This window comes from Siniperca chuatsi, linkage group LG24, assembly GCF_020085105.1.
Source record: "Siniperca chuatsi isolate FFG_IHB_CAS linkage group LG24, ASM2008510v1, whole genome shotgun sequence".
In the NCBI taxonomy this organism is placed as follows: domain Eukaryota; kingdom Metazoa; phylum Chordata; class Actinopteri; order Centrarchiformes; family Sinipercidae; genus Siniperca; species Siniperca chuatsi.
In genome coordinates this window covers 7,437,304-7,455,077 of record NC_058065.1, presented here as the reverse complement: position 1 = coordinate 7,455,077, position 17,774 = coordinate 7,437,304, and the positions used below count along the sequence as shown (strand labels likewise).

The 17,774-nt window shown below is 41.0% G+C and overlaps 1 protein-coding gene across 3 annotated transcripts in view; it reads right to left on the bottom strand.

Moving 5' to 3' along the window:
• LOC122871776 (FERM, ARHGEF and pleckstrin domain-containing protein 1-like) overlaps positions 1-17,774 on the bottom strand; it is a 59,001-nt gene that overhangs the window by 40,078 nt on the left and 1,149 nt on the right. For all 3 annotated transcript variants that reach the window (XM_044187137.1, XM_044187136.1, XM_044187139.1), the window contains exon 2: positions 12,554-12,748. In XM_044187137.1, coding sequence (XP_044043072.1) covers positions 12,554-12,727 — 174 coding nt within the window. In that variant the 5' untranslated portion in view covers positions 12,728-12,748. The remainder of the gene's footprint in view (positions 1-12,553; positions 12,749-17,774) is intronic.

The following is a 17,774-nucleotide window of genomic DNA, read 5'->3' as shown; positions in this document are numbered from 1 at the left end:
TCCAAGAACTCACCTGAGAATCATCACGTTTTTAAGTTTTTTTTAGTATGAAAGTAATCCAGTGGTAGTTGTCTGTACATGCACCGGTACACTGCAAACAAGAACCGCTAATTCGGTATACTTTTAATGGTGCCAATTTGCCGTGATGTAAACAAATAAAAATAAAAAACGGGGCTCAAGTTGTAGCCCACAGCATAACTGAATCCATTACACTTTCTGTTAATGTCCCCATAGCATCATGGGATTTGTAGTTCCAAAACTTGATCATCTCCCAAAAAGAAGTACGACAGTTAATAAAAAATAAAACAGGATAGTGTGGATACTTTAGCTACAGTTGTTTTAAGAGCTTTAGGTTCCTTACTCCATTTAACCTCACAGCAAGTCAAGGATGCCTAAGCTTGCATGCATTTTTGTTTGCGCACGTGTTGCTGAAACGGATGACTTACGAGCAAAAAAAGGGCGTGGAGACTCAACTGAATAATTAAAGTAGGCCTGCGGTAAACACGTGTGTGTGGTTATGAGGATACACAGATGATTTACAAGTAAGGAATAGCACTTTAATTATGCCACAAAAATCTTTAATGCAATTAAAGCAGGATATCTGAGTGACATTAAAGCATGTCAATCAACATACACATATTACCTTCAACACCAATTTTCAGATGAAGATGAATCTCTTCACAATCTCTGCAGCTACTCAACTTAAATTGTTCCCAAATAGCACTTATAAGTTAAAAAGTTCACTCAATCCATTTGAGAGTATGAAAAAACACACTTCAATCAAATAAATCAATCACAGCCAAAGCGAGCAGAGTGGTGACATTGATTCATCAGGGGACGCAATACTGGGAATTCCCAATTAGGGCTGTAAACGATCAGTCCCCTCAAAAGTTTGTAGTGAATTATGATGGGTTTGTCTTTGAAAACTGCAAGAATGATGAGACTTAAGCATGATGAAATGGCCTGACAGAGAGAGGGGGGTGAAGTCTGAGAGAAAGAAGGAAAAAAAGTGATGATAAAAGTAAGAGAAAAAACAGAAAGGTGGAGAGAGGTGAAAACCAAAACAACTTTTTCTCCCAAACATCACATTTCAGGCCGCATTCCTCTGCTCGTTTCTCAGAGAAACACGCGGCTGGAGACTCAGGGACGCAGCAGGGGAGACGCCATTGAATTCCACTGAAGCTTCTGGAAAACATCCAAAATGGAGACAAGGAAGGAGCGAGGAAAGAGATTAAGAAACACTTCTTATTGAAAGAGAACCCAGTACAGCATGCTCCCACACACACACACACACACACACTCGACAACATCCAAAGACTTTGGAGTGAAGTTACAGGGTCTGGTCCAGATTTGTGACAGAGATAGAGTGAGGCAGCTCTATGGCTTTAGAAAGGTTTAATAAGGAGCCATGGTTAACACTTATCAAGGAGAAATCTCATTTAGGATGCTGAAGCCTGACACTTGGGTTTAAGCTGCTTGATAAACTCTTAGCATGCCCACTTATGCATTTCTTTTCTAATCTAAAGTACTGGCTCCCATACTAAGGACAACAGACTCTCATGTTGAGGAATCGCTTAATTCCAGTACACATTTCACTCTCCACTCTTCAGTTTTAGTCCAAACTGCAGTTTGACAGTAATGCAACACAAAAGCAAAAGATAAATGCAAAAACAGCTTGAATTACTCTCATTTGATTGTCTAAGAGGTGGTGTTTTTCTGGGGAGAATTCAAGCCCTCGTTACTCTAACACAAGCTACCTTACCGGTGACTTTATCACCTAAGCTGAAAGGAAAACCTTGACTCAGACTATTCTCCTCCATCATGGGGTGCAGATTTACAGCAGCAGAGACATAAAACCTAATAGCTCTATACATATAGACCTGTCCAGCTCACACCAGAGAAAGAACAGTAAACAGCTACATTTAGTCCATGGTTACTTTTTTGAGCAACATTTTGTGCAATGGGCTTCCCCGTCACTGCCTCGCTTTCTGGTTTGGAGGTGGGAGAGAGGGAAAATCAAAAGTCAAGCCTCATAATGCAATAAAAATGATCTGATGAGGAAAAACAGGAGTGCTGCCTGAAGCTAACTCCTGTGTCCAACACCAACATTTATCACTAAAAGAAAACAGACACCCTCAGCCAGATTCGTTTGTTAAACACAACAGGAGCTCCAAATGAGTTTTGGCTACCTTCCAGGGTGCCTGGTAGTGATGATAAAGCTACCAGCATTTGGCTAGCAGCTGATGTTAATTTCCCATTGTGTTTCAAACAACAACATTGAGGTATTACCACGCCAAACTGGAATAGTGGTTGTGATGACAAGGATGCTGAGATATTATTATAGCATGTTAAGCATCAAAGTACCATAACTCCAAATACAGGAAATAATTAATATCCCAGAATGAAATGACAAGACAGACTGTAAAAATAGCAGTGAAATTTTTACCACAAGCCCATCTCAAAAGCTATTGCAGGCTGTTCCAAAGCTACACTTGTAATCCAAAAAAACTACTAAATTGGTACAGTGGTTTTGTGCAGCACAGTGAAACAGAGGTACAGTGATTACCCTAAATGGGGCCCGGCTCTTCCACTGTTGGCTTGAGTACCCTCCTCACTGGGGACCTCATTCACTGCAATTACAAAAAAAAAGGATCCCATCTGCAGCCAAGCAGAGCAGACAGTGTTTGCTCATTCACTGGCTACCGGCGTAATGCAAAAGGCTTCTGTGGGAGACGGATGTGTGTCTGTATGCATCTTTCTCTATCGCAGTGAGTGTAACACCACGTCTCTTTTTCGTCCCTCAGTGGGGCCCCCTCTTCATTTCTTTCCTACCCCCATCTGCCCCCTTTCAGGAACAATCTCTCAGTAATTGTTTCTCCATCAGCAATAGTCTTCCACTCACTAAGTAATAATCTCTCTGTCTTGCTCGCTCATTCCCTCCTTCCTAGCTCGGAGGCAGCCCCGTCTGTGGCCCTGTCTTTGAACTCATCTCGTCTAAATGTTTCCACGTGGCTCCACCTGCACACGCCCACCTTAATAGCAAAGTAACAAAATGCAACAGTAGTACTGCACCTACTTGTTCAAGTCTTACTCATATGTGTTACATATCTAATTAATCCCACAGAATGCCAAGAGAGTGGTGAGAGGACTGACTAAAAGTGCAATATTATTGCCCCATGAGGAAATTCTGTTAATTTGCTCCACAGGTAGGTCAAACGTTGGGGTCACCTCCAGAAGGAAAAATAAGGAGGTCAAGTAGCTGAGAGCAAAGTCAGTCCACAGTCAGAAGTCCCTCTCTGAAGTCTCTGACCACAGGAATGAGACAGTGAATGCCAACCATTACATAATACAGCACAGTTCCTCTGTGCGAGACTCTGCATGCTGCATCCACATGCTACTCAAACTTGGGGTTGAGACACCACATAGGGTCCCAGAAAAACTGATATTTTGATATTTTTGTAGTTTGATACAGAATACAATAATAATAATTTACATAACTGCAATTGTTGGGGTCACAACTGACGCTTCGCTAAACCCTGTCCCCCTTACGTTGGTGAGGTTGCTAGGCAACAGCAGAATATTTCCCCATTCTAATGAATGGACGGAACGTTCAGAGTTAGAATGGGTGACATCACACGTAGACTGGGATTAAGCGCTTGAACTCTTCTTAAAAATTTCTCTTCAACTTCCTCTTACTCCCACAATTTTAACTCTTCATACATAATTTTTTCGTCGAAACGTAGAAACATGCGTCCTCTTTCATACAACATAACTATCTAAGCAAACAGACTTATACATTTTGCACTATGAGCGTTAAAGTGACAAGCGTGCCATCCAACTGCCTCATTGACTCAAATGCCAACTGAGAGCAGAAATTCCCGGAGCAAAAAGGGGAACAAACAGAAAAGGGGACGTTTTTAGCTCGCTCCATTTCCCACATTTTTGACACCACGAACACATATTTTACAGCAACACGTTCAGCAGAGTCCACCCTCTCTCACAATGTAAAAATCCAGGCGACAGAAATTACGCTCTTTGAGTAATAAGATATTGGTTGAGTGGTGCCTCTCAGTTTAACCTCTACCAAATGTTCAGTTTGACCAGGAGTCACTCACAGCAGTTACCGTCACCATGGCAACCATTAAATTCACACTCATTTATCATAACGTTTAGTGCCAACTGCTTTCAGTTGCTGTGTCCGTGTTCACTGTAGGAGAAGCATATGCATGCATACATGTGTGTCCACGGTAGCAGGACTGAGGGAACATTAGATGGCTGAACTTTTAAAATAAGAGTCCCAACTAGGTAACTGGAGCTTACCAGGGTCTCTGGGGTAGGCTGCAGTTTCAAAATAAAGGCCCCCATATGGTAACAGGAGCTTACCACAGGCTCTGAAATAGGCTGGATTTTAAAAATAAAAGCTTGACAGGACTGCCGAGCCTAGTTGATAAACTATGACTGGCCAATTGCTGTTCGGGGAAGGGGTTTAGCACAAGGTCAATTATGAGACCTAAAAATGGTGCCATGGGCCAGAAAAAGCCAAGAAACCATGATGTACAATTTTTCATGATGCAGTTCGATAGTTCTGTGGAGGTCTGTGGTGTGAGTCAGTGCTGTCGAGAGGATGATGAATCAGCCCAAGTGATTAAAAAAACAATTTATTATTTAGTCATGTTCATCCCTCATTCCCATCTATGAGAGAGTTATGGGGAGGATATTACATCTGCAAATCTAATCAAATATTTATTTTAATAGGTCGGCAATTAACTAGTCTTAAGAGTCAGTAGAACTGCAGGGCAGGTTGTAGCAGGCATACGTACACTCACTGTATACATGTTCATACACAGTGGCCTATAAACTCACATATCCATGTAACATTGTTTAATGTGGCCCTTGTGAGCCCATGAAAACAGCATCAATATAGGTTTAGTATGTTACAGTAGTGGAGTGAGCAGGGACTGGGGGTTTTAACACACACACACAGAGCAGGTCTCTGCAGACGATGATGAATGAGGCCTGCCAAAGCTACTGTTAGCTCTGTAAGCGCTCCAAGAAGGCAGAAAGAAAGCAAGGTTATTATTTGGACGATCAGAAGCGAGGGCTTGGAGATGGGATGGATGGATGGATAGCTAGAGAGGGAGAGAGAAGAGAAGAGAAGAGAAGAGAAGAGAAGAGAAGAGAAGAGAAGAGAAGAGAAAGCTTGTCTCTGCCATGCTGAGACGATGGGTCATAAATTTGCAAAGATCATAAAGCTAGTGTTTGAGCCTCACCCTGAAATGACTAAACTTTACTGTCTTTAAACATCACCTTGGCTCTACCCACACATCCAAACCACTGCCACTTAACTGCCAGGACTCCTGCCAACTTTAGAAGACATAAAGAAACACGATCATAGTTTGGCTCCAAGCTTTAAAATACAGACTTATCTCTTATCGCTTTGTACGTGTGTGTCTCTCTCTTGCCTCTCTCCAGTGTAAATGTCAGGGGGAAAAAAGCAACTCTATAAAAAGAGACAAAAACAGTGGAAATAACTGAATCTCAGCTGAGTTTCAACATGCTTCAGGGTAAAATACTGCAGTAGAGAACATACAAACATCTCCAAATTCAATTTGAGAATTCTAGCTGACTCCAGTAAAAAGCAAAGAAAAGAAGTTTGTTGCCCAACCCAAAGTTTAAAAATAACTCTGTGACTTAGTCTGGACAAAATTGTAACTGTCTGGTTCTGTGCATACTAATTCACTAATGGGAGGCTGCATTAAAACTAATTTTCTCTGCTCTCGTTGGGGCCAAATAGCCATGGTCTCAGCGGAAGGAAGCACAACAGTGAGGCAGTCCGACCTCTGTTGTGGAGGAGGGATGAGACCAGTTAACCCACAATTTTCTAACATTTGGACAACATGATGCAAAGACTCTTAACACAATAAATATATGCATTCAGATCAAAAGAAACAAACATTAAATGGTCATTTAAGAGGAAATGTGTCTGTCATTGTATCTTTCTGCAACTTCATTGCTCCTTTTGTCTTTTAAGACACTTCTTAAAAGGTGTTACTGACTCGCTATGTTCCTTTTTCATTCCTTTCATATCTGCTCCCTCCACATGTATCATTTACTCCCAAGGTAGCTGACAGCACAAAGGCCCATCCATTTGAAATGTCAACTGCTCCACATCAGAGCTAAGGAGCTTGTGTGTCTGTTCGTGCATAATGTGGCAGGGGAGTTGTAGCTCATTTATCATGGGCCTTGGGGGACTGCTAGTCCATCAAATGATGTTGTCTATAAAGCGGTTCTATCCTCCTAATCCTCGTAACCCTCCCCCCTGTAGTCCTGTATCTTTCCCCAGCTCTCTTTTACACAAAAAAACCCCACACACACACAAGGTCAGGAGCCATGCAGATCATAAAGCTGCAATCCAATCATGCAACAAAAACCCCATAGTGATCTTATTGCGCCTGAATATGCACAGCTCCCACACACATGCAAACACACAACCCCATCCAGCCTCTCCTGCTATCAGAAGCTTCTGCGGTCCACTAAGAAGGTCGATCTTGATATATTGGATGGTCTTGCAGGGATTGAGGTCAAGTAAGCATGTATGACAAGACAGTGCAGAAAAATAGTAACCAATCAGACACCACTCATTGATAGATAAAAGCTGAACCCCATACTCCCTCACTATTATATCATCTTTGAGACAGATTAAATGGGATGCAAAAGTGAAAGCTCCGTCAGAGCACATGTGGCACGATATATGCAGGTCTTAACCACTTTAAGTATTAAATGCATCATCTGAACCAATAAGATTTCTTAGTGAGGGCAGGTCTATGGGGGACAGACTTAACTGAGCTCAACTGCTCTCCGGGGGATCAGCAGGACTTCATCTTTGTCATCATAATGTAGTCCAAGTCAAAGCTTGAATATGAAGATGTTGCAGATGTCTGACAAATCTGTAGTGAACTACAGCTGCAGGTGCCGTCATGGAGGTCCGCTAGAGCATAATGTGTGTGTAAAATAAAAACCACCAGGATAAAAAAAAGACAGGTATGTTAAAAACATATAGCTGAGATAGGGATGCTGGTTCCAATGTTTCCAGAATTGACAGGATCAAAGTATGTGTTGTTTTTTCCCTTGCGGTTTTTACATAGAACAAAACATGTCATTTTAAACTCACTGTCACATTGTTTTGCTTTACCTACTTGGCCTCTGTATCTCTATAAAGGCTCAAATAAATTTTGTTTTGGTTCAGATCCAGTGAAAGGATAAGTCTAGTGATATTCTATATTTTTGATAACGTAAGACATCCTCTAAAAAAAAAGAAAGACCAAAACCAACGATGTGTTGGTCCGTCTCACAGCACTTTCCAACTTCCCCACCATGTCTGTGGAACTCGACTCCAAACCCATTCACTCCTACTGAAGAAGTACATTTTTAAAAGGGCTAAATCATTTTATAAAAACAGCTGGGCCCTGTAGTTTTTAGAAATTGTTACTCAAGAAGGAGTAAATCATGTATTTGTTAGGGACCACTTTCTGCTACGGATTAATACACATTTGGTGATCTAATGAGTATTTACAGCAGCAGGACAGTGTATGTGCAATTGATGCAAAACACACTGCAGTGCCCATTTTCAAGTGTCAACCAGTGCAACAGTGTGGCTCATTAATGTATTTTTAGTAGTTTTTCGCCCAGAGGAATTAGCTATATTGGTCTTTGGATACAAAAGGCAGTGTTTCATGAGATAATTTAAGGTGGTAGTACAATCCTGCTACTTTCACTAAAAGGAATACACCTAAAATAAATTAATCTTATTCCCTTTGGCTTTGGAAGATGATGCTGTTATATTATTTTGGTCAGATTATTTAATCCAGTCACTTCTAACCCTGAATGAACATGTTTCTCAATACTGTGCCTGAAGGAATCCTGTGTAGACAGAGGAGTGTAGCTGCTGCTGCTGCTCTGCTAAAGCGCTGCTCACGCTATATGGTGTGAGGGGGGATAGGACAGCAAAACAATCTTCTTCTCAATTTTCCACTCAGCATGAGTTTTGAAATCTTATTCAGTTAAATCAGCGTTTGAATGCTGCACATGCTAGCCCGTGCTTCCATTTAGAAACAGGTGTGAGTTCCAGTAAAGTGCAGTCACTTGTTCCTTTTCTCCGAGCTTTATTAATCTCAAAGAAACCAAACCACACAAACCAAAATGGTTTCCTTTGGAAAATTCCCCTCAAATCACTGATGCTGTGACCTCACGATAAAAAGAGAGAATCTGGAGAAGCAAGCTTTACTTGTGAGGACACATCACGCAACAAAGTTTCTCTCTGACATATAAGTGAATACTGCAGCTTAAACTGTAATGAAATCAATTATCAAAAGGACTGAGTTAAAACTGTATATGATGTGCATATCTATTGGTGCTTTGTGGGTTGGAAGAAAGGGGTAGAATATCATGTGTCTGCGCTACGTGTGCACAGCCAGACAGCCAGTACACAGTGAAAGCAAATGCAGTTACATTTGAATCCACAAATAGGCTCTGTGAACAGTTTCACTGATACTGAATTACATGAGAACAGATGAAACCAACTCAAAGCAAATGAGTAACATACATCCTCCACTATTCATCATAAATGCAAATACACACATACAGATACAGACACACACACACAGCACATCCTCTTGACTTCAATTATTTACTAGGTGGGAGTGAGCGACGATGTTCTGCACTGACACACTCCTCTACCATGCTGCTTCAATTCCACATTAATAATGAAGCCTCCAAGAGTGTGTGTGTGTGTGTGTGTCTAGCCATAGTGGTCACTAATGCAGTGTGTGCCAATGTTTTATTAATGTAATGTATACTCAAACAACGTACACAAGTTCAGCTCAGAGAAAACAGAAAATGACAATGAAAAATATTAACTATCAATAAACCTATGCTTTACAATGTACAGTATGCAGAAGCTGAATAGCCTATTTTTCCTGTCATTCCATGACAGAGAAAAGCTGCATTAGATTTAAATGGTATTCAGGTTCTGTGTTTCTAAAAACAGAAGAATCCAACTAAAACTCTGGCTAATAGAGTCCGTTCATGGAGCTGAGCCTGAGGATACAGCTGATTTTATAAACACCAGAAATATAATAACATAGAATTTAGAGGATGAAAGCCGGAGCCTACAGTGTCAACCACCTGGATCCAAGAGATGTAACTTGAAGATACATGCTGTACCAGAACATTTTGAATGTTTTTCATTAATGTAATAAATATATTTAATAAAGACTTATTCAAACTGAATTTATTGACCCATGTTGTGTATATAATACACCTTTCCAAGCTCTGGGGGCAATACACAATGAATGCAGTGGTAGGCCTTTACTGTGAAACAGTGACATTCACAGGTGGGTAACATTACCAAACATTTACTGGATACAGTTTTTCTTAAGGAAGTTGTTTTGAAACTTTTCATGGACATAACACATTTTATTACGTGTTTAACAAAGACTGATAAAGGGGAGCGGCTCAGAAAATGAAGACTGACATCTTATTAACGACAAACTTTTAGCAGCTTTTGTAAAGGAAAAACACCACAGATGATCTATGTAACGTTAGTATAGAAGGTCAGTTTTGGTTATGATGTAAGAAAAGCACAGGTAAGACCGAACCATTGTGTGTTATTTGCACAAAAAGGCCATGGTGGGCTTTTCTGAAATCAAATGTACTTCATCACTTTGCAGTAGGTCACTCAAGTGGAATAAAAGAAGTTTATTCAGGTCAACATTATAACAGTACCACTGTTGCTACTTAAAGTGTAAAAAAATGTGACTGTTAATGATAAAGAGTCCTATGTTTTTGGATCTTTAAAATGTATTGCTCCTATTGTGCAGTCCCCTGCCTGAGGTTTTAAGATAACAGGCTCAGTTAATGAGCTAGCCTTCCACTTTAATGTACCCAATCGAGTGCCAACGTTAGTGTAAGCTGCAGGCTTATCTGTTGATTCACACATTAGACTACACCTACTGCACAAATACACTGGAAGGCATTGTAACAGGAAAAAGACAGATTAGGTGAGTAAAGCTCAAAAGACAATGCCTCCCTTATTTCACTGAATCTACGATAAGCACTGAAAACATTATAAGTCATTAATTTGGTTGGTTCACTTTCCATGCTTTTCTCCTCACTTCTTCCCTTTTCTCCATTTTTCATCCGAGCAGCGTTCCTCAACTCCTGCTCAGCTCTCTTTTCCTAAATTCTTTCTCCTGCTCTCTCTTTTTCTTCTGTCCCCGCATCCTTCCTTCCACCTCCACTTCATCATTATTCCCAGTCCAGTCTTGTGCTGGTTTGCATTTCGCTCTTGTGACAGCAACCAAACAATCTCAACCTACACAATAGTGAGTGAGAATGCAGTATTAGTGTGTATTGTGGCCATGCTGCTGTTGTCAGCTGATGCATTCTGCTCTCCTGTGGTCTGAGCAGTGACGTCTAAAGATGTTCCACAGAGATAGGACATTTAATTTGTGTGTGTGTGAAAGATTGAGGATAGAAAAAGACAGGGAGAAGATATCCCTGTCATGAGGAGGACTGCCGCTGCTTTGTGGAAAACCACAAGCTTGGTGTTCTTACATCAGTTTGAGAAGACATCAATTTAGGATTTAGGAAAATGCTAAAATGAAAAACAAAACACACATGCACATGACATCCCTCACACAGACACCAGATCCCAGCCCTCTGTCAAACTGTCCACTCAGCCACAGACACATCCTCAGGCACTGACACACTAACAATCACATACATTCTTGGCATTTTCACAAGAGCCAATTACGGCTCCCCGAACTGGCAGCTCTGGATGTTCTACAGGCCAGCTGAAACAGTGACTCGCCGGAATCTGTCTTCATTATCATCACAAAAACTCCCCAAATTCTAAGCTGATAACACAGCGGCTGGGTTTTTTTAAAGGCATGCAAATTGCAGAGGAAGGCATGAAACTAAACTCTCAGCTTGCGGCAGACATTAATTCAGAAATTCAAGACAACTCCCACCAAGAGATGACATACCAAAGCACCACAGCACAGATGTCAATAAAGCTGCCGCCTGTGCAGCCTCTCACAGAACCTCTTTCTCTAAACAGCATTAGGAAGTTGCCGTACACAAACACATGCCCCAGACTCACTTACATGCAAGCACACACTCTCACTTGAGCTTGCACACAAATTCTCAGAGATTCAAAACCCATGTAAATACTTTAGATGCCTGATCAGAGTGAACACTAGCTAGAATCTATAAACGGTATACAGTTAGGTATGCAAGAGGTAATGATGGGAAGGCAGATCATCTTAATAAGCTACACTTAACTTGACAGTACATGCACTATTACTTATTACTTATATTCTTACATTGTATTATTATACCGTACATACTTATCATGAACCGGTAAATCCACTTTGTACTTTATTTATCTTGCCTGTATTATAGTGTGTTATATTTGATTTGCTTAGTACTTCTATTCCTGTGTGCTTTGACGTGACAGTGAGCAGCTGTAACAAAAGAGTTTCCCCTCGGGGATCAATAAAGTATTTCTGATTCTGATTCTGATAGTGACTAGAAATGGAAAGATAGTAACACAAGTGACAGATAGAGGACTACCTATTATAAACATGCCAACTATTAAACATTTTTAGCATCAGCAGCCTTGGTGGGAGACCTGTCGGCATTAAATCAGTGCTCAGAAAAGCACAGACTGGGATACAGTGAGAGAAAAACTGAGATGAAGAAAGAAAGGGAGTAAAGGCTGCAGTGTGTGTTTCTGTCTATGAGGCAGCATGGGTTTGTAGGTGTGGTGTGCTTAGACAGGAAGCTGGCTTCAATCCCTCTTCCTGTGTATCTCCAGGAAGTGGAGATATGAGATAAGACTCAAGGTAAATTGACATTTGCAGCCACAACTAGTGATGGATTGAGGAAAATGTTTTTCAAAATAAAAAGATGCATAGACACACAGAGAAACAGGCATCACTGTCACCCCACAGCTGCTAATTATAGCCTATATGTTGCCAAAACTTTAGTGTTGTATTAATGTGAGGGGGCAACTATAGCCTTACAACAGCCTAACCAATAAATAACATGAGCAAAAATTCTCCAAAAAGTCCAATGAAAAACACAGGTGACTATTTAGTGGACACTTTACTGCAAAAAGAAAAATAGTAAAATAGAAAACAACCAACGTGTCACTTATTTGCATTAACAACACACAAGAAGACAACCTGGCGTGATATCTTATTTTGCTCATAAGGACCACAGCTATACCACGATATGTTGATTGACAGCAAGATAGATCAATTGGTTCGTGTGCTAGCCTCACTTAAACAGACTGATAGGGATGAGGCTGGCATCCTGAAAATATTTCTCCATAGTTTAACTTGAAGTTAAGGAGTGGTCACATATTCACTGGGCGCCTACCTACATTTTAAATCATTCTGGATTAAGAAAACACCAACAAAATCCCTGAATTATCTCTGTAATCATCCTACAACACATGTAAGCAGAATCACACAGACATATTACTCACCGATATCTGGAAGACTTCCTGTGTGTCATCGAGCAACTGAACCCTTATGGAGACTTGTCGCCCTGGAGGCTGAGCAGGAGGACGCAGGCCTGGCTCCAGGGTGGACACCCCAAAACTTTCAGGGGCGCAGAGCCTCTGTCCGGTTGCAGACGGCCTGTCGGCTGGTTCGACCATGGTGCCAGACGCTGTTCACGTCTGTAGGAGAAAGGAAAGAATAGTTTTAGATACATTTTCTCAAAATGTAGGGTGGCAGTTTGTGTCTTTTTATGTGCTTCAAGCCAACAAAGCCAACAATCTGTTCAGTCTGTGACTGTTGGTCTTTTCTAAACACATAGTAGGCAGTTTAAGCCAGAAGGATAAGGCATTTCCTTACATCCCATCTTCTACATAGGCCCTCATCCTAAATAGCACGTTGTGCGTTGGTAAATTCATATACACGATTTCCTTGTATGGTATTTTTGTATTGTTTTTATAGGAATTGTCAAATGCCTTTTGTGGGTGTCTGATAGACACACTTGCATTTTGCGGAAAAACAGGCCAAATGAGATGCTCCAACAACCTTCCCTGAGAAAATAAAAGGTTAAAAGTTGGTTTCTGGTTTAAACTTTATTAAAATTTGGGGGGAAAAAATACAACATTTGTCTCATATTTAAAAGGGAGTAAGAGGTTCTGTTGTGGCAATGTAGAAAACTTTGCTTGGAGGGAAACTTCTGTGCTTAATTAGTTCAAGAAATGTGCAAAAAATCTTGCATTTTATTCAGTCTAGGTTAAATTGGCCTTGCACAGTGTAAAAACCACCAGACATTTAGTCAGTGAGTTTTTCAGTGGTGATTGTATATTGGTCAGGATGATGAAACAAGTGTATAAACCACAGACTAGAACAGCCCCACACAGTACAACAGCTAAACAGAGTTTGACCAATGCACAAAGAAGCAGACAGACATGTCTCACACCTTTGCTAGACACACACTTATTCCAGCTGCAGCACATGCGAGTGGGATTTACTGCGTTTCCTACAAACCAAACACAGAGCTCTGTTTAAGACCAGTTCAGACTTGAATCAAAGCTTCACAAGAAGGGCAGATGAGATACGGTCTAAGAATACACAAAGCCCCCCCCCCTGACTCACACGCACAACTTTTCAGCACCCCCACCTCCCTCCCACACTTGATAAACCTCAACCTCAGACAATAAATATGCTCTCAGACGGTTGGTGACATCACGGCTGAGGAATGTTAGAAGACAGTCAGGGGGGTTACACACTGCTGAACTGCCCCGACATACCCCAAGTGCATGGGTAGTGTACGGGACAATGAAAATTAAAACAAATAAATCTCTTAGATCTATTTTTCTTTGCTTTCTCCAAGGTGAAAGTGCTGTTTTGTCTCCAGTCACGTTTGGTCATGCCCAGAGTCATTACATCATTACTTGTCAATAAATCAATATGTCATTAGGGACCTACTGAACATCTTGTTGATTAAGAGGTCGTTAGATCTTTCTTTGTAGTCACAGGCTAAAATCCTCTCTTTACTCCAAAGCAGCATCATTTGAGAAGACACACACTGCATTCTGAACGGAGAAGGCCACAAAAATTCAGTATTGGTTGAGCTATAGTGAAAAATAAGCCATTCCCTCCTCACCAGCAACACTGTGTATCCGAATAAACAGACAATTCTAAATATTTAGGGACAAATGGGTGGTGCAGCGAGCGGGGATGACCTACATCAAAGACTTCATGATGGCAAAGATCGAGCCTGTATAAGTGTGGGTGGATGTCCAATGTAAGGTCCATATTTCAAGACCAAATACAGTATGTCATTGGGTTGATGGGGCTCCAAAATGTGCCTGAGAAATGCAGCTGTCTGTTGCCCAAATGTGGAGAATAAAACTGGTGTATAATTTGTGGTCTTTTGTAGGACTATCCTAAAATCCACTGAGTGCCGGCCACTTTTCTCCGTGAGGCTAAGACGGTAAGTAAAATGACACTACAGTGAAGCCTGTGCACCAGAGGAGAGGGTGCAGGTTCATCCGACAGTGTAGAGCTGAAACAATTAATCAAATAAAGACAATTAATCTGCAACTGAGGGTTTGCTACTTTTCTCTGTTTTATATTATTAAATTGAATATTTGTGGATTTTTGACTGTTGGTCAGACAAAAAAAAAGCAACTTCAATACATCATTTTGGGCATTAGGAAATAGTGACGGGCAGTTTTTACTATTTTCTGACATTTTATAGGGCATTATTTTCTCGATTAATCAAGAAAACAACCAGCAGAGTAATTGATGATGAAAATAACTGTTAGTTGCAGCCCAACTGCAGAGCCTTCAGTCCTCCGAAAGCCAGACACTCGGAAGAGGCCCCGGAAATGACACACAGCCAGTGAATGCCAGGGGAGCTGCTCTGTAGCTGACCTCTGACCTCAGTGGGAAAGTGGACTTGAGAAAAAAGGAAAGACGACATCTTCCTGAATTAATTACCACAAAAATATATTGGATACTCCTCATGGAAACAAAATGAACACACAAAAAAAATAAACACATGCAATAATGTGCAATGCAAAGAAACTCTAAAGACAACTTTCTCCTTTGTTCCTTCACACCTAATCTAGCCTTTTATTTCCAAGGTGAGCTTTACTAATCCCTCCACCTGCATGCACAAACCAGTGCCTCTCTGCACCTCAGTGACAAAAGCTGAAACTGGAAACTGGAGCCTGGCCAAGGAAGTGACCTGACAATAAAGGGACCTGTCGTTCAAGTTACTCATTACACCTGTGGGAACATTCATTTGTTCTTGTGTGCTACTTCCCCACTGCAAATGAACGCTCTGCTCGAACGTTCATTTGTAGTTCAGTATCGGTTAGTTTGGGAGACTCTCTTTCAAGAAATACTAAATACTTTCAATGCCATCTTGACAAAAAGCCTCCTCCTCCAAGAAGTGCTTGAATAATCTGTTCTTGAAAGTGTTCCTACACTCACTCAGATAGGGTCACCAACGTCTCTCCCTGTGTCACCCTTCAAAGCAAACCAAGTGTCAACTCAGAGTCAGTTTTAAAGCTCTACCTTAATCATTCACTAACAAGCAGGTGCCTATTACCCTGACAAACATCAGAAGGTCATGTTCTGCAGACAGCAGGGTTGGTTTGTTGCCTGCACGTCTTCATTCTCTCAACACAAACTCATCAGCTGGTTACATTTCAGGCTTCTAAAACCACAAACACACAACAGCTATATAGTAAGAGAGTACTTTTCCACAGTTAATCAGGACTAGTCCAAAAAGCTCATGTCTGGACCTGCAACAGCACCAAAACACAATACAGCTACTTCCACAATTCTTTCTATGAGTTTTCTCTCATAAACAAAATCATAAATGTTGACTGGATTGATTTAAGACCTGGAGAATAACACACTAGTTGTTAATTTAGTGTTGTCCCCTATTTTGGACCAATTTCACCACTGAAGAGTGGAAATTTGGAAGCAGAAGTTTCATCATCTCCTCAGTAGGGGCTGGGGATTATACATGGAGTTAGTTAAGCAAGAGAGGAATACAGAGCGAGCTGGTCACACAGGCACAAAGGAAGCCACTGTGGGAGCTTCCAACAGCGGGGCTTTAACTCGGAGGGGCCGAGGCCTCTCAAGCAGCCTTTGAACTGGTGTTAGCTGAAAGTTTCCCAAGAGTTTGTGAGAGGGAAGCCAGGCTCTGGGAATCGGATGTGAGTGCAGATGCACTTGTGCGCGCAACACACACACACACACACACACACACACACACACACACACACACACGATGTTAAGAGGTCACAAATCTGAATTTGAATCCTTTTGTTATTAGAAATTAATAATCAAGACAACACATATGTTCAAGTGAAAATGAACCATTACATAATCTAAATTAGAATATTCACATGGAGGTTGCATAATAGGCTACATTTGCCAGCTATTAAACAGTCACAATCAACACTTTGATATGGGGATTTTCAAAGCACCATGAGATAAAGAAACTAAATCATCTGTGCACAGACCGATAAGTGCACTGGTCAAAAAACTGCAAGATTATTTTTTATGTTAAGGGAAACAGATTCAAATGTCATGACAACGCATGCCAAAAATACAGAAACTGTGCTATGAAAGAGGATCGGAGGTCACAAGCTGAAACTAACTAAAAAGGGGATGTGACGGACATACTGTATGTGACAAAGGGGGTTTCACTGCTGTTTGTAGCAGTGTTTCTATTGGAGATTTAGCAAAAAAAGTAAATTATTTTATCTACCTATATGTAGTGTGGGGCTGCTACTAATCATTATTTTTATTATCGGTTAATCTGACGATTATTTTCACATTTAACCATTGAGTCTATAAAATGGCAGAAAATAGTAAAAAATTCCTAAAACCCAAGGTGATGTCTTTAAATATCTTGTTTTGTCCGACCAGCAGTCCAAACCCCAAAGATATTCAGTTTACTACAAGTAAACTAGTTTAAAAGACAAAAGAAACCTGCAAACATTCACATTGGAAATAGTGAATTTTTGGCATTTTTGCTAAATCTAAAGAATGACTTCAGCTCTAATGTAGTGTTACAGCTTTGGAATCAAAACAACACAAGGAAGCGGAGGGGAAACTGCAGGAATATGTGGATCATTTGGATTTCCATGACAAGAAAACTAAAATGCAAAATTAACTTTCTTACTATACCCGAACCACCTATTATCACAGGAGTAATGTGATAACAGGTAATGTGATGACACCTGAGCACGTTGCATTCGTTGAGGAATGCTGTGGGATATGATCAAAAGCTCCAGGAACCTTGCATTCAGAATATTTACCCCATACGGCATGTTGTCCTAAAGTCAAGAATGAATCACGCATTGTATCAACAGCTACTGACTGTATACTATCTGACTAAACTGAAAAATGACACCCAGAGGCGTCAACTACAACCTGACGAGCACAGGTGAGGGCGAGATCAAGGCCACAACACAGCACGCTTACACCATCGGCCCTTGGCAGATGAATGGCTGCGCTTGCTACCACGTTTTATCAAGGTGACACACTCCACTCGCCAAGCCATTAAGCTGCTCTACTGCCCTCAGGAGAGTTTCTACTGTGAGGTTGCATGTGAGAAAGAAAGATTGTGTAACACCAATTCTCCTGGCGTTGTGGGTGTGATTATTGATTTCAAAAGTGAATTGGCAAAAGGGCAGCACAGTGATAAAGAAGACCACG